General features: G+C 45.8%; 1 protein-coding gene across 1 annotated transcript in view; it reads left to right on the plus strand.

Moving 5' to 3' along the window:
* Window positions 1-27,199, plus strand: part of MCU (mitochondrial calcium uniporter) — a 111,306-nt gene that overhangs the window by 66,317 nt on the left and 17,790 nt on the right. Inside the window, exons 2-3 of the mRNA XM_040436441.1 lie at window positions 25,521-25,590; window positions 25,721-25,891. Coding sequence (XP_040292375.1) covers window positions 25,521-25,590; window positions 25,721-25,891 — 241 coding nt within the window. The remainder of the gene's footprint in view (window positions 1-25,520; window positions 25,591-25,720; window positions 25,892-27,199) is intronic.

Consider the following 27,199-nt stretch of genomic DNA (forward strand, 5'->3'; position numbering starts at 1 on the left):
TTTGTGAAAGTAGACCGAGCCTCTAGGTGCTAATGACGCCCCCATAGCCCCTCATTAGCATATCAATACAAGTTCGTTTTTTAGCGAAACGGCTGCACAATAAGCTATTATATTAGGATTGTTTGGTAGAGCAGACACTAGCGGATCGCTAGTGTCTGAAAGCTAATTATGTGAAAACGAAGTGGTAGAAACCCTTTAAGGAATAACCCTAAAGTTTAATTTTAAAGCGCCGGTTCCTGTAAAAGGTATGGCTACACAGGGACATGTGTCGCACGATAAAGTCACGCAGCATTTCCTGTAATCTATTTCAGTGGTGTCACAATGCGACGTGACAGTCACAAAATAAATTCGATTTGGATGGATTTTTTACAGTTGCTGCAGTTGCAGCATGTCACATTGCGACAACATTGAAATACATTACATGAAATATCACACAGCAAATGTTGTCATGTAGCTGTACCCTAAAGGGAATCTGTCACCAGGAAATTCACTGTTAAACCAGGCACAACGTCTTGTAGATCTAGCTCAGGCATCCTCAAACTGCGGCCCTCCAGCTGTTGCAAAACTATAACTCCCAGCATGCCCGAACAGCCTACAGGTATCAGCCTACTGCAGGGCATTGTGGGGTTTGTAGTTTTACAACAGCTGGAGGGCCGCAGTTTGAGGATGCCTGGTCTAGCTCTTCTGAATGTAATGTTACCTTTCACATAGTGATCGGCTCCTTCATTCTGGTGAAAAGCACCTTTAATCCATATGCAAATGAGTGGTTAAGTGCACCAAGGGAGTGCACAAGCCACTCTGTGCACCCCTGCTCCTCAGCCAGCGCCTTTCTCTTTTTGATTGACAGGGCCAGGCAAGGTGACTATGCAGTAACCTGGCCCTGCCATTGAAGAAACCTGGTGACAGACTCCCTGTAAAGTGGTTTTCCAGGACTAACTTATTGATAACTGTGAGGAATATGGATTATTATTTACTGGCAGCCCCTAGGCCCCTTGCAGACGAGCGTGTCCGGATTAGGTCTGGATGCGTCCCGGGTGCATTGCGGCAAACCCGCGCGAGTAGGTACGCAATTTCAGTCAGTTTTGATTGCGGTCCGTTCAGTTTTTATCGCGCGGGTGCAATGCGTTTTGCACGCGCGTGATAAAAAACGGAATGTGGTACCCAGACACTGAAGTTCAGGTTTGGGTTCGGTGTTGTGTAGATGTAATTATTTTCCCTTATAACATGGTTATAAGGGAAAATAATAGCATTCTTTAATACAGAATGCTTAGTACAAGTTCAATTGAGGGTTAAAAAAAAAAAAAAAAATTAACTCACCTCCTCCAATTGATCGCGTAGCTGCCGGTCTCCTGTTCTTTCTTCAGGACCTGTCAAAGGACCTGTGGTGACGTCACTGAGCTCATCACATGGTCCAAACACATGGTCCATCACCACAGTGATGGATCATGTGATTGGACCATGTGATGTGACGTCACCACAGGTCCTTTAGCCGGCAACTACGCGATCAAGAGGAGGAGGTGAGTTAATTATAATTTTTTTTAACCCTCAATTGACTTTCTACTAAGCATTCTGTATTAAAGAATGCTATTATTTTCCCTTATAACCATGTTATAAGGGAAAATAATACAGTGAATAGACTTTCATCTTAGCAACCATGCGTGACAATCACACCGCATCCGCACTTGCTTGCGGATGCTTGCGATTTTCACACAGCCCCATTCACTTCTATGGGGCCTGCGTGGGTGGAAAACGCAGAATATAGAGCATGCTGCGATTTTCACACAACGCACAAGTGATGCGTGAAAATCAACGCTCATGTGCACAACCCCATAAAAATAAATAGGTCCGGATTCAGTGCGGGTGCAATGCGTTCACCTCGCGCATTGCACCCGCGCGGAAAACTCGCCCGTATGAAAGGGGCCTTAATGTCAGTTGATTCACCTTTTGGCTTGTACACAGTCAGTGTACTTGCAAAATATGTTCCCACCCCCCAGCCATCTGATTGTCAGCTAGCAAGGGAGAAAGCCCCAGGGGTCCAGGCTTCAAGGAGGCCCCAGGTGGATCATGTCACACCTCAACCAGCCAGTTTGGAGGCAACCAAATCTGCAGGAAAACCCTCAGCCGGGGGTCTCGGCTCTTGCCCAGGATCAAGGCTACCTCCCAGACATGTTGGCACCTACATTTCATAAGGAATTATGAATTGCCCGGCCATCGCAGGCACAAACCGGATACATATTTGTGTCCCGGTGGCCACGAGGAAAGTGCCCATGTTCTTGGTTTCATAGTGGGATGCCAGGGAAGGGAGATATACATATCTCCCCACAGAAACCAACTAACAGTACCATATTTGGAATCTACTTGTAGCCGGAACCCAGGCAGATCCGTTGGTCACATAACCATCTTTCTGTGACCTTCTGGACTGGAGCTATGAACCCTAAAGGGTTTTGTGGGTCATTTGCAGCCAGTCCAGAAAAAGGGGGGGGGGGGGTGGAACCCTCCCAAAGGCCGGGAGGGGAGGGCCCGTTCTACAGGTTAAGTCTTGTGCCAGCAAGTGGATGTGCCTTTCTCTGAAGAAGGGTCACATTGTGTAATGTGGGAGGGACCCAGGAACTAGCTGAGATCACTGTCCTTCATGTAACTACAGCAAAGAACACACCACAACCGAAAAGGAACTTTCATCTTACCCAGTAACTAACTTTTGCTCTGCTTAAAGGGAACCTGTAACCAGTTTTATAGTGTCCTAACTAAGGGCAACATAAATAAGTGACTGATTCTCTTAGCAAAATGCTGGGTCACTTTCTTTAATTGACCCAGTCAATCTGCCAACATCTTGTATTGAAAAGCTCCAGCTCATAATGATGAGTCCTGAATATTCATGAGCTCCTGACTCTCCCCGCCTACCTGCTGCTGATTGACAGTTATTTTCCATATGAATCAGCAGCAGGTGGGCAGGGGAGTGGCTATAGCTCTGAATTAAATAAACGCTGGACTCACTGACATCACGCTGGACTCAAATCAGCTCATTGGCATGCAGCATCTTTGTGTGTATAATGAGGTAACCATCTGTCACACCAGTAAGTGAATACATCTAAGGCACTTTTTAGTAGTTAATGATTGTATATAATTAGTTAGATTATAATCAAATATCCACATGACAGGTTCCCTTTAACCCTGTTGTACCCATATAACCTGCATCTGTAACCTCAGACCACTGTATTTATTCTCTGTGTATATTGTTTTATATCTAGTGTGCCCTTACAGCGATTAAATATATAATTTAGGGCTCTTTCACACTTGCGTTCTTGTCTTCCGGCATAGAGTTCCGTCGTCGGGGCTCTATGCCGGAAGAATCCTGATCAGGATTATCCTAATGCATTCTGAATGGAGAGAAATCCGTTCAGGATGCATCAGGATGTCTTCAGTTCCGGAACGGAACGTTTTTTGGCCGGAGAAAATACCGCAGCATGCTGCGCTTTTTGCTCCGTCCAAAAATCCGGAACACTTGCCGCAAGGCCGGATCCGGAATTAATGCCCATTGAAAGGCATTGATCCGGATCCGGCCTTAAGCTAAACGTCGTTTCGGCGCATTGCCGGAGCCGACATTTAGCTTTTTCAGAGTGGTTACCATGGCTGCCGGGACGCTAAAGTCCTGGCAGCCATGGTAAAGTGTAGCGGGGAGCGGGGGAGCAGTATACTTACCGTCCGTGCGGCTCCCCGGGCGCTCCAGAGTGACGTCAGGGCGCCCCAAGCGCATGGATCAGGTGATCACATGGATCACGTCATCCATGCGCATGGGGCGCTCTGACGTCACTCTGGAGCGCCCGGGGAGCCGCACGGACGGTAAGTATGCTGCTCCCCCGCTCCCCACTACTATGGCAACCAGGACTTTAATAGCGTCCTGGGTGCCATAGTAACACTGAACGCATTTGGAAGACGGTTCCGTCTTCAAATGCTTTCAGTACACTTGCGTTTTTCCGGATCCGGCGTGTAATTCCGGCAAGTGGAGTACACGCCGGATCCGGACAACGCAAGTGTGAAAGAGGCCTTAATCTTGTGCTATCTTGTATCTCGATCACGAATCCTCACGTCCGTGTTTTGGCCTAGTTATAAGCTACCGCGGGTTGGTGTCTCACCCTATATAATCCTGTTAGCGGACCGGGCTTATATCAAACGAGAAGCTGGTGGCAGATACCCGGGCTGAGACAGCACGGTTTTCACTGCGGCAGTGAAAAGGCTCTCTCAGCTTGTTGCCTCTCTGTGCCCGCGTGGACAGGAGGTGTCTGTGTAAACTGTACCAAGCTGACCTTACCTGCTCCTCTGGAGGGCATAACGTCGCGTTTTTGGTAACCAGTGACCATACCACGTCTCGTGAGCTCGATGTAGGCGACGTCAAGCGGGCATGAGGTGTGGTATTAGTCACAATAACCTATCCTCAGGAAGGGAGATCAATATCAGATCGGCGGGGGTCTGACTCTCGGCACTCCCACTGATTAGCTGTTATCACTAATTGCGGTGACAGAACCAGGTACCAGAACTAGCTCAGTACGCCGTATAGTGGCCATACCTGGTTACTGCAGTATGGCGCCTTTTCACTTGTAAACAGACTTAATACCGTATAGCCCAGGGATGTCCAACTTGTGGCCCTCCAACTGTTGCAAAACTACAACTTCCTTCAGCTATCAGGGAATTCTGAGAGTTGTGGTTTTGCAACAGATGTAGTGCCATAGGTTTGACATCCCTGGTATAGAGGAATAGTCGTAAATATACATTCTATAATTGTTCCTGTCTGTGGATTCCCCAAAACATGGATAATGGCCGTGTGCGTTCCGCATTTTGCAGATTGGTACGTCCTGCCCTCTGTTAGAAATGCTTGTTCTTGTCTGCAACATGGACAAGAATAGGACATGTTCTTTCTTTTTTGTGGGGCCGCAGAGTGGAAATACGCATGTGGACAACACACTGTGTGCTGTTCACATCCTTTGCAGCCCCATTAAAATGAATGGGTGCACATTGGATCCGCAAAAAATTCTGACCAGATGCAGAGCAAAAATACGGTCATGCTTTTTTTTCTTTTTCTCCTCAATTTTGGAACCATGTTAATTACATTTGAAGTCAATATCTAGGATTTTTCATGCACTAAATTTGTTTCTATTTTCAATTTTTATGTAGCTGGAGACCTGAGTCCTCTGTGATTATGCATGTCATGGTTTTAATCTGTTGAGTGATGCAGAGAAGACCTTGCCAAAAGCCCAGATGTTTCCTGGTTGTTCCTCTTTTGAAGAGTGATTGCATTATTATTCTTCTCTTGGACAGTCTTGTCCAATGATCTACCTTTTTTTTAGTTTTTCTCCTGTTTTGCAAGGTTGATACTGGTTTTGAAATTGAATGAAACCAAATTAACAACTTGTAAGCCAACAACACCACTTGATTACTTGGCATTCTGAACTTGCTTGGCTGGTCTTGATGTCCTGTAGTGGTGCTGCTTCCAGTGTCTTGTATGCAATGCCTTAAGAATATTGGTCTCAAGATATACATTTTACTGTACTGAACAGCAAAATGTGGTACAAACATGGTGTGAGCATACAGTAAAAAATAAAAGGGGACCCTTAATGTTGAAAAGGAGCTGTGGAGGTTGGGTAAGTGGCTTTATTTTTTTAGGCAGGGCAAATTCCAGGCTGTATCTATAGTATCGGTGGAGCGCTTTTAACTATTGATGAGCTAGTCTTGAAGAGAAAGCAGTGCTCATACAAGTGCTGCCTCAGTTTCAAACAGCTGTTCGTCAGGATACCGGCAGTTGGACCACCAGCGATCAGATAGGTCATCTGTATTTACTGGCTGCACAACCCCTTTAACTACCTACATGCAATGGTGATGAGGCTTAAGTGATTATGCAAATTCCCTAAGGGTGCATTCACTCGACCGTATGTATTTTGTGGTCCACAAAACACTAATCTACAAAAAAAATACGTATTTTACATCCTTCGTTTTTGTGGACTCATTGTAACAATGCCTATTCTTGTCCGCAAAACGTTTTTTTTTTTCAAGGCTGCGGAACGAACATACGGATTTTTGTGGGTTTTTTTGTTAGTTTTTTCGAACCCATAGAAATTACTGGGTCTGTGTGCGATCTGCAAAAAATGCAGATTGGATGCGGACCAAAAATACAGTTGTGTAAATGGGGCCCCTATCCTTTTACAGGTTGCCTCCGTCCACATCTTCTAAGATGGCTCTTTATTCCTTTACGACCCCTGGCATTATTGTAAGTTATCAGCAAACTGGCCAAACCCTATAAAGTAGTTTTGCCATTTGTGTCCCTCCGACGTTTCGTTCTTTACCAGAGGAAAAAGACGGGCGTTTTGGACATATGTAAATGAGTCCTAAGGATCGTTTTCATTTTGGGGAAAAACTAATTGTAGTGTCACTAGTGCCAAAAAAGTATGCTCCTTCAGATAATGGACCATGTACCGTAAAGTTCACCTAATTATGTCCAGTAGGCTTTTTTCTTTGTCTCATTTCTCCTCTAAAGACCGTTAGGTATTGTATGTATTCGTTATGTGGATAGATTTTTGGCAGAAACCTTCAAGTCTATGTTCTACTGGTGGAGAAATTTGACAGCTGCTTTCACAGTCATGACAGGAGCCCGGTAATGAATGTAATGTACACGGGGAAAACCGATCCATTCAGACGGACGGATATTTGCTTTATTTCTTTGTCAATCTATAAAATGCTATTTGCACTGTAGGATAAAATGGCCGGTGATCACATGGAGCAGATTTTCTTTTAATGAGGTTTCCAGTCGCCGTTTTGTTGGCAGGACATGGTTAAATATTTCTCTACGCATTAGCAGGCAGTAACTGTGTTTTCTTTGTGCACTGGTCCCTATGAGACTAAGTTTGCAGGAGAATTGACTCGCTGTTTGCATTTCGAATTGGCGGCAGTGACTTGTAGTAACCAGGTGGCTCCTATTATATGTATGGATTACCTGAACAGACATGATGCGTGATATTTGACTGTATAGTTACAGGGAGTATTCAGTAATATCCCTACCTGGGGGCCTATGACTAATGCGTATTACAGATTCTACACTGGTGGAAATCCTTGTTTCGTCATCTGGCTCAGGGATCCTACGATACATCTCACTACCGTGGCTTCTATGTTTTTTCTTTTCTGATGTGCTCAGCATGCAGAAGGAGTCGTGTTCTGCAGAATTCACTTCCCCTTCCCCAGCGATCACCACACACAGATGAGGAGAACATACGCGTGTGGTGGTAATGCTGTAACCTTGCAGTGGTCCCAACCAAGGTTATCGGCTGCGTGGAAGACGTAGTGAAGGATCTAGTTTCAAGGAAATCTTGGCTGGGGAAATTAAATTTTTAGAAGTCTTGTAGTAATGACAAGGCAGGGATTAAAAAGCAACAACCGGCTTTGCCGATAGTACTAGGATAAGACTTTAGTATGGCTACTTCTCCACTACCTCTTTTTATTATGTTTTTGGCATTCTGTGAATTATTATTATTTATTATTATTATTATTATTATTATTATTATTATATTTTTATTTTATTTTTTTATTTTTTTCCGGGCAGGAAATAGTGTTAAAACCCCACGACAAAAAAAAGTAAAAAAAACGTGCTTGTAGGGTGTTTTCTATTTCTTATTGCACAGCATGTAAAATGTAATGTGAAATCATGCTAACTGTAATTGTTAATCCTATACCCTTGTTTTGAGTGACATTGGACAATTGGGCCTCATTCGCGTCTGTGTCTATGATGAAGTCATGGCAAAATGGTCAGCGGCTCATCTATGAAGACGTCAGTGAAGGATCCATTCATCTGTATGTCTGTCTGTTTTTTGACCTCCACATATTCCACGTTGGATAGGCTGTAAAGTGGTTTCCAGGACGTATTCTGTGAAAACCAAGGACCAAACATGGATGCCCTTTGCGTTGCCTGTGCATAAGGGATCCGTAATCGTGGACAAAAGTAGGGCATGCTTCCGTGGTGTCACCACAGAACCACGGTTCGTGGAAAACCAGTGGATCGTAAATGCCTACTAGGTACGTTATTGGTGCATGGAGACCACGGACAGAACACGTATGTGAATCACTGACTTCTGAAAGAGGCCTTAAAGTCTCAAAAATAATATGTGAAAGGGTTGTCCGAATGTAGGAACGAATGTCCATGGGCCTGGGCATGGTGTAACATGACGAATAAAAGCACTCGCCTGTTTAAAGCGCTCCCGATCTGGCTCCACAATGTGCCTTTCTACATGGTGGACATGGTGGCCTATGCAGTCCTTTCAAGGTGTTCAGCAGCCAACTATCCGGGTTTGTGCACTCTTAGGCCTCATGCACACGACCGTTTTTTTTTTTGCGGTCCGCAAAACGGATTTCCGTTGTTCCGTGATTCGTGACCGTTTTTTCTTCCGTGGGTCTTCCTTGATTTTTGGAGGATCCACGGACATGAAGGAAAGTCATTTTGGTGTCCGCCTGGCCGTGCGGAGCCAAACTGATCTGTCCTGACTTACAATGCAAGTCAATGGGGACGGATCCGTTTGACGTTGACACAATATGGTGCAATTGCAAACTGATCCGTCCCTGACTTTCAATGTAAAGTCAGGATTCCCTAATATACCATCGGATCAGAGTTTTCTCCAATCCGATGGTATATTTTAACTTGAAGCATCCCCATCACCATGGGAACGCCTCTATGTTAGAATATACCATCGGATTTGAGTTAGATCGTGAAATTCAGATCCGACAGTAAATTCTAACACAGAGGCGTTCCCATGGTGATGGGGAAGCTTCAAGTTAGAATATACTGAGAACTGTGTACATGACTGCCCCCTGCTGCCTGGCAGCACCCGATCTCTTACAGGGGGCTGTGATCCGCACAATTAACCCCTCAGGTGCTGCACCTGAAGGGGTTAATTGTGCATATCATAGCCCCCTATAAGAGATCAGGTGCTGCCAGGCACGAGGGGGCAGACCCCCTCCCTCCCCAGTTTTAAATTCATTGGTGGCCAGTGCGCCCCCTCCCTCCCTCCCCAGTATTATATTCATTGGTGGCCAGTGCGGCCTCCCCTCCCCTCCCCCCCCCCCCCTCCTAATTAAAATCACCTTCCCCCATCATTGGTGGCAGAGGAGAGTTCCGATCGGAGTCCCAGTTAAATCACTGGGGCTCCGATCGGTTACCATGGCAGCCAAGACGCTACTGCAGTCCTGGCTGCCATGGTTACTTAGCAATAGAAGCATTATACTTACCTGTGATGTCTGTGGCCGGCTGGGCGCTCCTCCTACTGGTAAGTGACAGGTCTGTGTGGTGCATTGCTTATAGCACGGACCTGTCACTTACCAGTAGGAGGAGCGCCCGGCTTGGCTGCCATGGTAACCAATCGGAGCCCCAGCGATTAAACTGGGACTCCGATCGGAACTCTCCGCTGCCACCAATGATGGGGGAAGGTGATTTTAATTAGGGGGGAGAGGGGAGGCCGCACTGGCCACCAATGATTGGGGGGGGGGATTTTAATTAGGGGGGGAGGGGAGGCCGCACTGGCCACCAATGATGGGGAAAGGTGATTTTAATTAGGGGGGAGAGGGGAGGCCGCACTGGCCACCAATGATTGGGGGGGATTTTAATTAGGGGGGGAGGGGAGGCCGCACTGGCCACCAATGATGGGGGAAGGTGATTTTAATTAGGGGGGGGAGAGGGGAGGCCGCACTGGCCACCAATGATGGGGGAAGGTGATTTTAATTAGGGGAGGGGGAGAGGGGAGGCCGCACTGGCCACCAATGAATATAATACGAGGGAGGGAGGGGGGCCGCACTGGCCACCAATGAGTTAAATACAGGGGAGGGAGGGGGGCCGCACTGGCCACCATTGAATTTAAAACTGGGGAGGGAGGGGGTCTGCCCCCTCCTGCCTGGCAGCACCCGATCTCTTACAGGGGGCTATGATACACACAATTAACCCCTCAGGTGCGGCACCTGAGGGGTTAATTGTGTGGATCACAGCCCCCTGTAAGAGATCGGGTGCTGCCTGGGCAGTCATGTACACAGTTCGTAGTATATTCTAACTTGAAGCGTCCCCATCACCATGGGAACGCCTCTGTGTTAGAATATACTGTCGTGAAAACTCAGATCTAAAAAGCTTTTATGCAGACGGATCCGTCTGTGTGAAAGTAGCCTACGGACACTGATGACAATCTTGTGTGCATCCGTGTTTTTTCACGGACCCATTGACTTGAATGGGTCCGTGAACCGTTGTCCGTCCAAAAAATAGGACAGGTCCTATTTTTTTGACCGACAGGAAACACTGATCACGGATGCGGATGTACAACTGTGCATTTTCCGAGTTTTCAACGGACCCATTGAAAGTCAATGGGTCCACAGAAAATCACGGAAAACGGAACAACGGACACGGATGCACACAACGGTCGTGTGCATGAGGCCTTATGCAGATTTTCTTGCGGATTTCACCGCATTGCCACACGTAGTATGTTGCATTCGGATTTTGAGGGGATTTGCCCCAGATTTCACCCTATGTAATATACTGTGCTCTGAAAAATCAGTTGACGTGCTGCTGATTTCAAATTCATGGATCAGTTGCACATAGATGTGCAGAACATTACTGCGCTGTTTAGATTTTGAAAATATCTACTTTGTTGGTAATGTACTAGGCTGTAGGTTTTCCACATGTGATGCTCACCTTGTGCATGTGGCCCAATAAATCCATATTTGAAGGGTCTATTCACATGTATTGGTTGAGATGTGTGTAAAATTGCATAAAAAATGGTGAGCAGCATATTTATTTTTTAATTGAATGTATATTACTTGTTTCACCTGTAAAAATAGAGCAGCCAAGTACTGCATTGTGTAAGGGTCCATTCACACATCCATAAGTGTTTTGCGGATCCGCAAAACACGGACACCGGCAATGTGCATTCCGCAATTTGCGGACCGCACATCGTTGGCACTATAATAGAAAATGCCTAATCTTGTCCACGATTGCGGACAAGAATAGGACATGTTCTATTTTTTTGCGGAAACGAAAGCACGGATGCCGAAGTGTGGATCTGCAAATGCGGATGCGGACAGCACATTCCAGCCCCATAGAAAATGAATGGGTCTGCACCCGTTCCGCAAAATTGTGGAACGAATGCGGATCCATTTTGCGGATGTGTGAATGGACCCTTACTGTTGCAAGGCTGTATTCAGATTTGCTACATGTGAACTCACCGGCACATCCGGTTTTAGGGCCTAAAGGCATATTCCAGTTTGTAGGTATCCCCTATCCACAGGACAGGGAATGGCTGATAGCTGTAGGCAGACTGGGCATACTGGGAGTTGTAGTTTTACAACAGCTGGAGAGCCGCTGTTTGCCCATCCCTGCCCTATCCTGTGAATAGGGGATAACTTCAAACAATCGGAATACCCCGACTGGACTACCGAGCTTGGATTACCATCTGGGTTTGTGGTTATCCAAAGTCAATCGGTTGGGGGGATCCAGCTGTGGCGGCTGTATTGGAGAAGACTGGAGCTATGGGTGAAGCAACCTATGGGGCAAAACCAAAACATTTTCCTTCAAACTGCTATTCAAATGGTATAAAATAAAAATTGTATCTGTTTTCTTCTGTGAATTTCCCCTTTATTTGAAGTCCTGTGAAATACCTGGATAAATCTTTGAAACCCGATGCTGAATTTTAGAAACTCTGCTCTGTTCCTTCTGCAGACTAAGTGGAAACTGTATTATTCAGTTACTCGGTATAGCTTCTTGACCCTTGCAGGTCATGAGAACTTTTCATTTCTGGGTCTTGAAACTTGCATCTAGCGGTCACATTTGCGTTAGTAAAACCATGGCTTCTGCATTCGGGCTGTCCGTGTATGTCACAGCAGATGTGGCGGGACATCTCTCATCTTGTAACGCCACAGCTAAGAGAATGTTTAGGAAGACATTAACCTATATCTGTCTGCATCGCTCAGATATAATGCTTTAATAATTTATCATGTGACTGTACAAGCTGGAATGACCAGTAAGCGGTTTCCTTATGGCAAATCCAATTTCATCTCGTGCTCTCAGGATAATGCTACTGGATAGTAGGTACTTTGTAATTGTAATATCACACCAATTAACTTCCCCAGCCACTAGACCTCCTTACTTTTAATGATTTTGCTTGATGAAGGATTTTCCTTAATGGACTTGTCCCAAGATTAAATATTACATTTCTCTGTTCTCAATTGAAATCCTTTTGAATAAAATCTTCCATGTCTACATGTTGCTGTTACATAAGTTATGGCGCCCCCTGGTGCTCTTTTGATTCCCTTTCAGAGCATCCACCTAACGTCCTGTGCTGGTGGTTACTCATGCCCAGTAGGTCACTAGGACTTGACTTAATAGGTGGGCGTTCTGAGAGAGAATCGGAAAAACACCACGATGCAATGGAAAAACTGTTTTCAGCAAAATGAGAGAAGTTTTAATAGGTTTAAAAGGGTTTTCTGAGATTTTTATACTGATGACTTATCCCTAGGATAGCGACAAAAGAAAGTTGCAGAGCAGCACAAATGGACCTCTCGACCAAACCCGGAATGCACCAGCCGCGATGGGATCACAGATCCACAGCAGTCCCAGGAACAGTAGTAGATAGCAGAAAGGGTCACAGCAGCATATCCAGTGTATCTGTTTATTGGAAACCAAGAGTGCACACACAAAGAGGTACGACGTTTCGGCTACTCAGGATAGGTCATCAGTATCTGATCGGTGGGGGTCCAACACCTGTGACCCCCGCTGATCAGCTGTTTGAGAAGGCACCAGCAATTTTGTGACCACCGCGGCCTTCTCTCAACTTTTCCTAAGCTAGTGAAGATGCGTTCATCTGGCCTAGGAGCAGCTCAGCCCCGTTGCAGTGAAAGGGGCTGAGCATGATACCAAGCACTGCCATTATACAATGTACAGCGCTGTGCTTGGTAAGTTGCGAGAAGGCCACAGCGCTCACAGGAGTGCCGGTACCTTCTCAAGCAGCTGATTATTGGAGGTCCTGGGTATCGGACCCCCACCGATCAGATACTGACGACCTATCCGGAGGATAGGTCATCAGTATCAAAATCCCGGAAAACCTCTTTAATATAATAATCTGCCTATACTTGCTGCATGTCCCAGAAACTTTAAATCAAGAGTGTTCCAGTACAGTCACCCTTATACATGTAAAGGCGGTCCCAACAAAAATGATCATTGTTGCCCATGGTAACAAATCAGATTCTAGGTGTAAGGTGTTGGTAAATTTTAGTTTGTAAATTTGGGGCATCTACACTTATACCTGGCCATGCTCCACAACCTGTCCGGTAACGCCCGCTTCTGGACAGAGTTTACATATGTATTGTCCATTTTCAATCCAGGATGAGCCATATTTGCCGCAAATTCAGTACTGTGGCAACTATAGGTGATCTGTTGGTTGGGCAATACAGATATTTCATATTAGAACAGTTTTTGACTCTAAGGCTTACACTACATGATGGGGGCAGATTTCTTCATGTGTTTAGGTATGGGTCGGCATAGCATTATTCACACTGTTGAATTATGGAAACGCATAGTCAGCAGTATACAGAGAGAAATCTGGGGACCCTTATTAAAAAAAATGCACCAAGCTGGTTCGGTTCTTGTATTTCCATCATGATAAAGGGAAATCCAAATTTTCTACTGAGATATGAAAACATGCAATACAAGACTGTTTCATTTGGATATCAATTAAATTAAATTATGCCGATAGAGGGCAGAAATCATTATATGAACAGCTGTTCTTAATAGATATCATATATTTTGTCATGTACGTATGTTCATGGATGGTGTGAAATGTAGTTGACCTGTGAAGTGGTTCAGAAAAAAGTGCATTTGGAGAATTCTTGGTTAAATTGCTTTTATGATTCTTTAAATATTAATGGTACGGTATATCCTTAAGATAGGCCATTAATATCTGATTGGTGGGGGTCCGACACCCCACACCCCCTCCGATGAGCTGTTCTGCTGCAGTAGCTCTGGCTCTAGAACTACACTGCTCTGTCCACCTTTGTCATGGACAGAACTGGTAACTGCAGCCCTGCCCCCATTTACTGTACTTCAGTGGAAGCGGCGTTACAGTAACCAGTTTCGTTCATTACAGAAATGGACGGAGCTGTGTAGTTCCAGCGCTAATACAGAACAGCTGATCAGGGGTGCTGAGGATAGCCCCCAAAAATGCTCAAGGCTACTTTAACACTGGCGTTCGCTGCGGATCCGTCTTGTATCTGCACAGACTAATCCACACCGATAATGCAAACGCTTGTATCTGTTCATAACGGCTCCGTCTTGACTTACATTGAAAGTCAATGGGGAACGGATCCGTTTTCAATTGCACCATATTGTGTCAGTGAAAAACGGATCCGTCCCCATTGACTTGCATTGTAAGTTTCGTTTGGCTCTGCATCGTCAGGCGGACACCAAAACGCTGCAAGCTGCGTTTTAGTGACCGTCTAAAAAACGCAACGGAGACCAAACTCAGACAAATTGATGCATTCTGAATGAATCCTTATCCATTCAGAATGCATTGGGGCTGAACTGATCCCTTTTGGGGCCACCTGTGAGAGCCCTGAAACGGATCTCACAAGCGGACCCTGAAACACCAGTGTGAAAGTAGCCTTAACTGGTCACTGCACTTTCAACCAACTTGGCGTAAATGAATTGTACAGGTGGCTAAGAAACTTTGCAGTATAACTTATCAGAGAAAAATGCCTCTTTCTCTGCTTGACTGGCTCTTTTTCTCCTGGCAGCTGACAGTACGTTTGCTATGTAGTAATGCTGCATGCTGAATAGAGCATCACATTGAAATCGGTAGGATATCTGTGTACTACTACTGGCATGCACATCTCCATTCTGTCCGATAGAAAGAAGACTCTAGCAAAAGTTTCCCCCTCTTACATTCATATTCCTTAACTTAGCAGCTGAGCAGAGTTGTCTTTAAGGCTACTTTCACACCTACGTTAGGTGCCCAGACGGATCTGCCCAGACGGATCCGGACCTATAATGCAAACGCTTGTATCCGTTCAGAACGGATCCGTTTGCATTACCATGAACAAAAAATTTATATATATATATATATTTTATTTCTTCATAATAATGCAAACGAATCCGTTTTGACTTACACTGAAAGTCAATGGGAGGCGGATCCGTTTTCAATTGCACCATATTGTGTCAGTGAAAACGGATCTGTCCCCATTGACTTACATTGTAAGTCAGGACGGATCCGTTTGGCTCCGCATCGTCAGACGGACATCAAAACGCTGCCAGCAGCGTTTTGGTGTCCGCCTCCAGAGCGGAATGGAGGCTGAACGGAGGCAAACTGATGCATTCTGAAGGGATCCTTATCCATTCAGAATGCATTGGGGCTAAACTGATCCGTTTTGGGCTCCTTGTGAGAGCCCTGAACGGATCTCACAAGCGGACCCAGAAACGCCAGTGTGAAAGTAGCCGAAGCCTGGTTTACACACTGAACAGTCATACAAATCCACACCCAAAATCCATGATTCCATCCATATGTGTTACATGCAGATTTTGCTGTGTATTTTGTTGCAGATTTAGCTCATATTGCGATGAATACAATTCCCAGTGACAATATGAGGATTTCCACAACCGGTTACCCATACTACAGATTTGTAGATGCATATATTCTGCTGCAGAGTTGGAATTTGTTAAAGCTCCATTCACTTACATTGGAATTTCGGTGCGGTTTCAGCTACCTAAATACACAGTGGGAGATTTATCAAACTGGTGTAAAGTAGAACTGGCTTATAGCTCTTTCACACTTGCGCTCTTGTCTTCCGGCATAGAGTTCCGTCGTCTGGGCTCTATGCCGGAAGAATCCTGATCAGGATTATCCTAATGCATTCTGAATGGAGAGAAATCCGTTCAGGATGCATCAGGAAGTCTTCAGTGCCAGAACGGAACGTTTTTTGGGCCGGAGAAAATACCGCAGCATGCTGCGCTTTTTGCTCCGGCCAAAAATCCGGAACACTTGCCGCAAGGCCGGATCCAGAATTAATGCCCATTGAAAGGCCTTGATCCGGATCCGGCCTTAAGCTAAACGTCGTTTCGGCGGATTGCCGGAGCCGGCATTTAGCTTTTTCTGAATGGTTACCATGGCTGCCGGGACGCTAAAGTCCTGGCAGCCATGTGTAGCGGGGAGCGGGGGAGCAGCATACTTACCGTCCGTGCGGCTCCCGGGGCGCTCCAGAGTGACATCAGGGCGCCCCAAGCGCATGGATCACGTGATCGCATGGATCACGTCATCCATGCGCATGGGGCACCCTGACGTCATTCTGGAGCGCCCCGGGAGCCGCACGGACTGTAAGTATACTGCTCCCCCGCTCCCCGCTCCTACTATGGAAACCAGGACTTTAATAGCGTCCTGGCTGCCATAGTAACACTGAAAGCATTTTGAAGACGTCTTCAAATGCTTTCAGTACACTTGCGTTTTTCCGGATCCGGAGTGTAATTCCGGCAAGTGGAGTACACGCCGGATCCGGACAACGCAAGTGTGAAAGAGGCCTTAGTTGCCCATAGCAACCAATCAGAGTCCTGCTTTCATTTTTCAAAGCTCCTTTGGAAAATGAAAGGAGGAATCTGATTGGTTGCTATGGGCAACTAAGCCAGTTCTACTTTATACCAGTTTGATAAATCTCCCCCGCAGTGGGTGAATTCGGCCTTAAATTCAGTACTGGTTTATGAAAATTGGTTTTGTTGAAGGTCATTGGTCCATGTCCCAATTGTAATCAGTAGTCTGTTAGGTGCAGTATTATATCGGTTAGAAAAGGGCAAAAATGAAATGTTTTTTCATTTTGCATTTTGTTCAAGCATTTGGTAGATATGGAAATCTGTCATCCATGTGTCTTCTGCCTGAGATGAAAGTAAAATGATATGTAGTTTATAACAGGTCTGTGCCATCTGCTTACATGATGTATTCTCATAGAAAAATGTTTCCCTTGTACGTGGGATTCATGTGATATGCTCCACCGTAAATAAAATTTCATGTTGATTGTAGTCAAACCAGTAAGTACAAAAAACAAGAACGTATTGGACAATATAGGAATTTGTTAAAATACAAGACGTGTATGTGTGAAACGTGTAGCACGTTTCGGAGACAGGCAGTCTCCTTTCTCAAACACCTCATGTTAGGCCTCTTTCACACGGGCGAGTTTTCCACGCGGGTGCAATGCATGAGGTGAACGCATTGCACCTGCACTGAATCCGGACCCATTCATTTCTATGGGGCTGTGCACATGAGCGGTGATTTTCACGCATCACTTGTGCGTTGCGTGAAAATCGCAGCATGCTCTATAGTCTGCGTTTTTCACGTCAACGCAGGCCCCATAGAAGTGAATGGGGCTGCGTGAAAATCACAAGCATCCGCAAGCAAGTGCGGATGCGGTGCGATTTTCACACATGGTTGCTATGTGACTATCTGGATGGGGACCCGATCTTTATTATTTTCCCTTATAACATGGGAAAATAGCATTCTTACTACAGAATGCAAAGTAAATTAGGGATGGAGGGGTTAAAAAAATAAAATAATTAAACTCAACTCATCCACTTGTTCGCGCTGCCCGGCTCGTCGTCTTTCTTCTTCTTTGATGACCTGGGAGGAAAAGGACCTTTGGTGACGTCACTGCGGATCTCACATGGTCCATCACTATGGTGATGAACCATGTGATGAGAGCAGTGATGTCACCAAAGGTCCTTTTCCTCACTGCTCATGTGCACAGCCCCATAGAAATGAATGGGTCTGCATTCAGTGCGGGTGCAATGCGTTTACCTCACGCATTGCACCGCGCGGAAAACTCACTTGTGTGAAAGAGGCTTAAGGCTTCGTTCACATCACCGTTCAGCCTTTCCGTTCTCCTGCTCCATTTAGGAGCAGGAGAACGGAAAGGACGGATTCGGCACATAACTGAGCCGAATGGAGCCTACGGACCCCATAGACTATAATGGGGTCTGTTAGGTTTCCGCTCAGAGGAAGATTTTTGAATCTGAGACAAAAGTCCTGCGCGCACAACACATTATAGTCTATGGGGTCCGTAGGCTGGTTCGGTTCAGTTATATGCTGAATCAGTCCTTTCCGTTCTCCTGCTCCTATAACTGAGCAGGAGAACGGAAAGACTAAACGCTGATGTGAACTCAGCCTTAGTCCTCGTGCACACGACCGTTGTTCGGGTCCACATACAAGCCGCAGTTTTTGTGGCTCGGGTGCGGACCCATTCACATCAATGGGGCCGCAAAAAATGCGGACAGCACTCCGTGTGCTGTCCGCATCCGTTGCTCCGTTCTGTGGCCCCGCAAAAAAAGATAACATGTCCTATTGTCCGTTTTGCGGACAAGAATAGGCATTTCTACAATGGGCCGCCCGTTCCGTTCCACAAATTGCGGAAGGAACATGGGCAGCTTCCGTTTTTTTTTGTGGATCTGAGGTTTGCGGACCGGTCGTGTGCATGAGGCCTTACTGGCTTGGATATTGTGTTCGGACACAGTTATCCCATCAAGGAGGGAACTGCAGCCGGACAACTATGCTGTAATCAGAGTTGATCCTACTTTGCATAACAATCTCCTTTGAGCGCATATTGTACCTCTTTAGCTGTTTCTTGAGGCTGATTCACTCTACAGAGTGCCTTGTGTGTGTGCTTGTGCGTGTTGTAAGCATCTTCAGTAATCTTTTCTGTAAAATTGCTATATTAAGTGTCCTGCACCATTCTAAACCAAGTGAGGTGCAGCCCTTCTAATAAGAGGAGGACTGTTGAAGGCAGCCGCTCGAGGGAAGTAAATTCTGGAACTAGTCCCAGAGCAGTACAATTTCAGCCTTTTCACCTTGAGTTCTTTTGCCACCTCATTGCCCCATTCGGCCTGAGGGATTATGTTAATTTTTGACACTTTACTAATATTCTACTGATGTGTGAAAGCACATTTAATGTCTCCGTAGTGTTCCGGCCATAATGATATTATCAGAGATTAGTGTTACCAGTATGGGAGATGTAGGCCTCTCCAGCGTCTTGGGTATGTTCAGAGTTGTGTGCCAAGGATGCCCACTTGTAAAGCCTTTATCAAATTGGTAGACTTTTTTTTATTTTTTTTGAAAGGAGAACAGTTTTTTGGTAGCGGTATTTGTCACTTATAGCAATAAAGAGTTTTCTGGGACTTTACAATTGATGACCAATGTAGGGAGTCGAACCCCTGCCAATCTGAATTTCATTCTTTCATCTGAATGGGGTTGTTTTGGCGGGAAGCGCATGGATCTCTGCAAGCCACATTCGGGTGAATGCAGCTGCTCTTCAGTCACAACATTTTCTGCAACAAAATCTGCTGCTGCCTATTAAGGCTCCCTAAGGCCTCTTTCACACGCGCGTCATGTTTTTGGCCCGGATAAGATGCGGGTGCGTCGAGGGAAAATGTACGATTTTTCCGCATGAGTGCAAAACATTGTAATGCGTGAGAAAAATCTGCATGTTTGGTACCCAGATCCGAACCCGGACTTCTTCACAGAAGTTCGGGTTTGGGTTAGGTGTTGTGTAGATTGCTATTATTTTCCCTTATAACCATGTTATAAGGGAAAATAATACATTCTTAATACAGAATGCATAGTACAATAGGGCTGGAGGGGTTAAAAAAATAAATTAATAATTTAACTCTCCTTAATCCACTTGTTCGCGCAGCCCGGCTTCTCTTCTGTCTTCATCTTTGCTGTGCACAGGAAAAGGACCTTTTAATGACGTCACTGCGCTCATCACATGGTCCATCACATGATCTTTTACCATGGTGACGGACCATGTGATGAGCGCAGTGACGTCACCACAGGTCCTTTTCCTGTGCACAGCAAAGAAGGCAGAAGAGAAGCCGGGCTGCGCGAACAAGTGGATTAAGGTGAGTTAAATTTTTATTTAATTTTTTTAACCCCTCCAGCCCTATTGTACTAAGCATTCCGTATTAAGAATGCTATTATTTTCCCTTATAACCATGTTATAAGGGAAAATAATAATGATAGGGTCCCCATCCCGATCGTCTCCTAGCAACTGTGCGTGAAAATCGCACCGCATCCGCACTTGCTTGCGGATGCTTGCGATTTTCACGCAGCCCCATTCACTTCTATGGGGCCTGCGTTGCGTGGAAAACGCACGAAGAGGAGCATGCTGCGATTTTTCACGCAACGCACAAGTGGTGCGTGAAAATCACCGCTCATCTGCACAGCCCTATAGAAATGAATGGGTCCGGATTCAGTGCGGGTGCAATGTGTTCACCTCACGCATTGCACTCGCGCGGAAATATCGCCCGTGTGAACACAGCCTAAGGGTCTACAGCGTAATACAGTCCCAGAAAAGTGAATGAAATTTGCCCAATGTCATGCACAGGGTGGGAATTGACCTGTAATGCAGCTTATAAAATCTGCAATATGTCAATTGTTTGTGCAACTCCGCGGCTGATGTATTGTGATTTCCCCATAGACTTCAATGAGGTTAAGACACAAAATCTACACCAAAAACTGCAGAAAAGTTGCACAAAATCCTTTATAAATAGGGCTGTGTTCATGAGGATGGTCTGCAGCTAGCCTAAGGGTAGTTTCAGTCGAGCATGTTCACTGTGATCACTGTGGGTTGTATTTCCTGTGATGGACACTGCTCATCTGGAGTCGATTTGCAGTATCATAATGATTTTGATGTCCCTTCCTCCCTTCTGCAAAACTGTAGTCACATAATGCCGTGCCTACAGTTCAGTAGACTTGTGCGCCTACAGTTCAGTAGACTTGGCCTGAGTTCTTGTTGCACTTTTCAAGTTTTTGAGATCTTTTAATTCCAGCGTTCCGTGTAGTCCTTTTAGTCCTCAACTCCAGTGGCTCAGGGCCCACCTACCGGTCATGATTTGAGAATATCCCACAGACTGTAATAAGTCCTGATGTATTGACACGAACTCTATCACCTGCTCAATACCCCGGAAATGCTGAAAACATGACCTGCTGGGGGGTCGTAAGGAAAGGAGTTGAGGAACGCTGCTTTGGTAACATAGGGGGTCATTTATCAAATTGGTGTAAAGTAGAACTTGCTTAGTTTTGCCTATAGCAACCAATCAGATTCCTTATTTCATTTTCCAAAGGAGCTGTCCAAAATGAGAGGTGGAATCTGATTGGTTGCTATGGGCAACTAAGCCAGTTCTACTTTACACCAGTTTGATAAATGACCCCCATAGTTTGTAGGGCTGAAAAGAGACCTCTGTCCATCCAGTTCAGCCTGTTATCCCGCAAAGTTGATCCAGAGGAAGGCAAAAAATCATTCGAGGTAGAATCCAATTTTCCACATTTATAGGGAGAAAAACGTCCCACCTCCAATAAGGCAACCAGAATAAGGGCTCATGCACACGGCCATTGTTTTAGTCCACATCCGACCCACATTTTGCATGGGTTGGATGCGGACCAATTCACTACAGTGGGCCGCAAAAGATGCGGACAGCACACAGTGTACTGTCCGCATTGGTATATCTGTTCCACAGCACCCACAAACGAAATAAAACGCCCTATTCTTGTCTGTATTATGGACAAGGATGGGACAGTTCTATAGAGGGCAGGACGTTCCATTCCTCATAATGCGGAATGCACATGGCCAGTATCAGTGTTTTGCACAATTTGAGGACTGCATAAATGGCTATGGTCTCTTACCTGGTGTTTCAGGTCCCTGTAGAACATCCCGTCTGTCACATGCACTTCTCTGGCTTCAGTGGGATGTGCTGCTTTGGGACATGTCACCACTGGCGGCAGCACTACATGTGACAGCTGATGTTTTTTTCTACGTAGCAGCAGTTAATAAGAATAAATTGTATAGCATGTACATGTACCTAAGGCCTTGTTAACATTTCCATTTTTCACGGACATGTGCTGTCCGCATTTTCCATGGACAACACACATAACCTTTGATTTTAACGTGTTTGTTGGGTCAGTGGTAAAATAGCGGAGACACGCACCTCTCTGGTCCGTAATGAGGACCAAACACACCCATTGAAGTCTTTGGGTCTGGGAAAAACCACTGACACAGCATGTATGGCATCTGTGTTCTCAGTGGTTGTTCACGGACCATTGGTAGGAGATGCTCTGGAAATTAACTTTCAGCCGGGCAGTGTCTGACATACAAATGACACACAGAGGGCAAAAAACTGACCAAACGCAGATTCTTCACGGACATCTTCACAGATGAAACTCATCCAGATTTTCCACGGACGTCAAATGGACGCGGAAATGTGAACGAAACCTTAGGTTCTGTGCTGACTGTTCAAGCCCTTTCATTTGGCTTGTACATTTGGGAAAGTTAACTGCATATACATCAAATGTATTTAAAGGGCACCATTCACCCGATGCTTAAAGCGTGTCATTTTGCCCACCATCGGGTTGCTATAATTCAGTGTGCTTTACTGTAAAGAGGGCGCCACACAACGTATACCGTGTTATATATTTTTTTTTACATTTGTGTGCATTCTGCATCACGGATGCGGACCTATTCACTTCAATGGGTCCGGAAATGCGGAATGGTGCAGAACGGAAGCACGGAACAGCACTACAGAGTACTTCCGAGAGGTTTCGTACCGCACTTCGGTTCCGCAAAAAGATAGAACTTGTCCTATTTTGCGGAACGGCCGGATTGCGGACCCATTAAAGTGAATAGGTCCGCGATCTACTGCGGCTGCCCCACGGTTGGTGTTCGTGCATTGCGGCCCGCAGCACGGCCACACGGTTTGTGTGCAGGAAGCCTTACATGGGGCATCGGCCGTGTGCACTCCGCATCACACATGTGGACCCATTCACTTGAATGGGTCCGCAAACCGGGACATGCGGTGCGGAAGCATGGATCGGAAGCACTACGGAGTGCTTCCGTGGTGTTTCTGTCCGTGCCTCCCCACCACAAAAAAGTAGTACATGCACTACTTTTTTGCGGTGTGGACTGTCTGATGCAGATCGTCAGATGCGCATCGCGGACCCCATTGTGAAGTGAATGGGTCCGCGGTCAGCAGCACGGTCCCTGCCAGCACACAGTCGTGTGCATGAGCGTTAATTGCTGTGTCCATAACAGGGAATCATGCTCACACACTGAGCATGATTCCTGCACAGGGCGCGCTCATCTGAAACTACCTTACTTCATTCTTATTGTAGCTGTCCATATTCGTTTTGCAGGGGGTTGTTTTTTTTTTGGGAGGGGGGAAATTGGTTTCTGCCTTTCATGTTATATCCAAAGATAATAAAATGCCAATTGTCCTGCGTTGTACAGTAATCTCATTATCAGACCCTAGCCTACAAAAGCAGTTGCTGCGTTTTCATAAACCTTATGAAGGGTTAAATGGTATTTTATTGAGCCCGTTCAGGGCGTAGTTTTCCCAGCATATGAATAGTTGGGTGACGTGAGGAAGAAAATCCCTCATTGACAAGCGTCCAATATGCTGGGAATTCCTGGAGAACATTCCTCTTGCATGTGAACACCTTCTGAATATTAATATAAAGAGGCTTTCGGTTCATCTCTCCGCAGCTGGAATCATTTAGTGCGTCCGGGGCTCATGAAATGCTTGTTGGTTTTCTATAAATGGTTGGTTTTAATGAAGAAGGAAAAGCATCTACAGTGAAGCGCAGCAGCAGTGAGGCATTGGGGAGACTTACTGAATACAAGGATGTTGAGTGTAAAGTTATTTTACCCAGGGCGATCATTGGGACAGTTATTGGGGATGACTCTTGTTCCCGATAATTGCTGTGTGTAAATGTTTTGCCGATCACCCGAATGATTGGATCATTGAGTGATTGTATCTTTAGGCCTGCACCCAAAATCGACATTTCTGGGCAGCAGATGGTGCCCACAATGAATCTATATCTGTATAGGGACAAGAGATCACAGTAATCCTCACTTGCACCTTTATAGAGGAGAGGGTTGCTGCACGTAAAGGCACCTCTCGCCTCTGCTCACAAATGGTGCCCATACATATTAGGTTGATGTTGACTAACAATCTGTTGTGTATGGGGATCTCCACACCCTCCACCCAGTGGCAGATGTCGGTAGAAAGAAGGATTGGGCGTGTTGGCTTTCAACATGCCTGATCATTGTCCCTGGTTGAGATATCTTGGCGCAATAGGGGTTAGGCAGCAGTTTGTCTCCCTATCCCCATTGAAAAGACATGGATGCACGGTCGACCGTACATGTTAATGGGAAGTCATTAGGAGTTGCAACAAGCGTTGTCTTGTATTATTGGATATATCTATATATAAGCAGAGAGCACACTCGGCTCAGCTACATGTGCATGTGATCTGAACGGGGAGAAGAGTGACCTCTGGTGGCTTCTCTTCTTCAGTCCTTCGTTCCCCTGTCAGGGCATACTCATAGATATTAGATGGTAAGGGAGCATGTTCTTTCTGCTGCAGCTCGCTCCCTGGCTGGTGGCAGTTGAAGATTTAAACTGAGCACGTGCGACCAGCTCAGTGAGATGGACAACTAAAATAAGGAAAAGGCTAAACCGCATGTGGCACTATAAAGATATATTTTATTGAATAGCTCGCTGGCTATATTAAATGTTTAATTACATGCAATTACAAAAGTATTGGGGTGCCATGATAAGGCCCGCAGTCTCCAGACATGTTGTGTCTTGGGCAGTTCCCATATTTATCAGGACTCCTAGCAATTATTAGCCATTGTGGGACTGCTCCAAGTCCAAAGGTGATCAGATATAAAGCGTTCATTGTACTTGCAGAGTCTTCCGTGGGCTGCAGGCGCGCGATAAGAAAATGTTTGCTCAGGATGTGCTGCTCCCTTTAGTGGCTGCAGAGATTTCTGGAACGTGGCCTATGGGAGACGTTAGTCGTTGACCAAGGAGTGCTTCCCCGGTCATGACTAATGCAACTGGGGTGAAGTTGATGCCCGGCATAACTTGGGGTTAACCCTTTATTCTGTCAGTAAATCCGAATCCCTTACATCTTATTGCAGTGCATTAAATGGAAATATTACTCTAACCATGAAGGGTCAGCGATAGGAGGTGCACACCGTCATGTGACTTTATTTCACCCGGGGAACAATTTTAAAGGAGTTTTCGAGCTGGAATTTTTTGGAAAAAATTTACAGTGGGTTAATAATAAAAGTGGAACTCACTGACTCTCCCGTTCTGACTCCGATCAGCTCCCTGCTGTTCTTATGTATGTACCTGGTCCTGTCTTGAAATACAGGAAGAGCCAGGAGTGGATCACCACAGTTAATTGTCTGATCAGGCATCTCCTAGTTTTTTCTGTGTTGCTGAGATGGGACCAGGAAGTAGAGAGCAGCCAATAAGTTTGAAATTATTTAGTGGTATATATAATATATATCCTATTTTGAAAGCATTTGGGACCTTGTATATTAACCAGTTCTTACCAGTGGTTGACGTTATGTGTAACGGACCTTTAATAGAGTTAGATTGCAGAATAACAACCCCAATGATGAATGGCATATGTGCTTTTGTTTTCTAGGTGCACCAGAGACTTCCTGCATGGCTCTGCCAAAAAGTAGCATTTTGCAGTGCAGCATCGCCCTCTGATGGTGAGTAGGAGTATTACTATTTGTGCTGTTGGTCTGATTTTATTTTTTTTTTCATCATCCAAAAGTGATACTAATATCATGATGCAGTAGTTTCTGTAATTATTTTTGTTTTGTTTTTCCATTCTTTTAGATGTCACTGTGACTTACCAAAACGGGCTTCCTGTGATCACCGTTAACCTCCCATCCCGCCAAGAGAAATGTCGATTCACTCTGAAGCCTATTTCAGATTCAGTGGGAGTATTTCTGCTGCAGCTCCAGAATGAAGATCGAGGGATTGACAGAGTAGCCATCTACTCCACAGGTTTGACAGCACATTTCTGTATCTGATCTCAGAAAGAACTGCGTTCTAATCAGTAAGAAAGAGTTCAGGGACGCTTTTCAGCTTTACACTCCTGTGTATTGGAGGGTTCTCTATGGACTTCCTCTTTTAATCAAGCTGATCCCCGTATGACTAGCTGAACATGGAAAGTCCTCCTTTGGGCTCAGCTGACCTTTCCAGTCCACCTATAGTCTTCTCTGTAATGTATAGACCTCTCTGCTCCAGTTAATAGAGGACAGAACTTTGGTGACCCAATCTCACTCTTTAACTCCACATGCCCCCCCCCCCCCTCTCTATTAAATATATACAACTCTTATATTCTGCAGCCAGCTCCCGCCTCCTGTTGAATTCTAATAAGTGAGTTAACCTCATTGGTGGCGCAGTGGCCACAGCCCCTCCTCTTCCCCTCTCTCCTCTCATTGGTGGCAGCGGCACAGGGGGGAGGGAGACACTGCTTCCTTCTCCTCTGTGCTGCGGAGGCAACATGGATCGGGCTGACAGCATTAGGTTAGATGCCGATACCGATAACTTTGAAAATTCAGAATATCGGCCGATAATATTGGTAAAACCGATAATCAGTCGATCCCTATTAACCACCTCCGGACCGCCTAACGCAGGATCGCGTTCCGGAGGTGGCAGCGCTGCGCACAGTCGCGCATATATGCGTCATCTCGCGAGACTTCCTGTGAACGCGCGCGCGCTCACAGGAACGGAAGGTAAGAGAGTTGATCTCCAGCCTGCCAGCGGCGATCGTTCGCTGGCAGGCTGGAGATGTGTTTTTTTTAACCCCTAACAGGTATATTAGACGCTGTTTTGATAACAGCGTCTAATATACCTGCTACCTGGTCCTCTGGTGGTCCCCTTTGTTTGGATCGACCACCAGAGGACACAGGTAGCTCAGTAAAGTACCACCAAGCACCACTACACTACACTACACCCCCCCCCCCCCCCCGTCACTTATTAACCCCTTATTAGCCCCTGATCACCCCATATAGACTCCCTGATCACCCCCCTGTCATTGATTACCCCCTGTCATTGATCAACCCCCTGTAAAGCTCCATTCAGACGTCCGCATGGTTTTTACGGATCCACTGATAGATGGATCGGATCCGCAAAACGCATCCGGACGTCTGAATGAAGCCTTACAGGGGCGTGATCAATGACTGTGGTGATCACCCCATATAGACTCCCTGATCACCCCCCTGTCATTGATTACCCCCCTGTCATTGATTACCCCCCTGTAAAGCTCCATTCAGACGTCCGCATGATTTTTACGGATCCACTGATAGA

The sequence above is a fragment of the Bufo bufo genome, chromosome 6 (assembly GCF_905171765.1).
Source record: "Bufo bufo chromosome 6, aBufBuf1.1, whole genome shotgun sequence".
Classification (NCBI taxonomy): domain Eukaryota; kingdom Metazoa; phylum Chordata; class Amphibia; order Anura; family Bufonidae; genus Bufo; species Bufo bufo.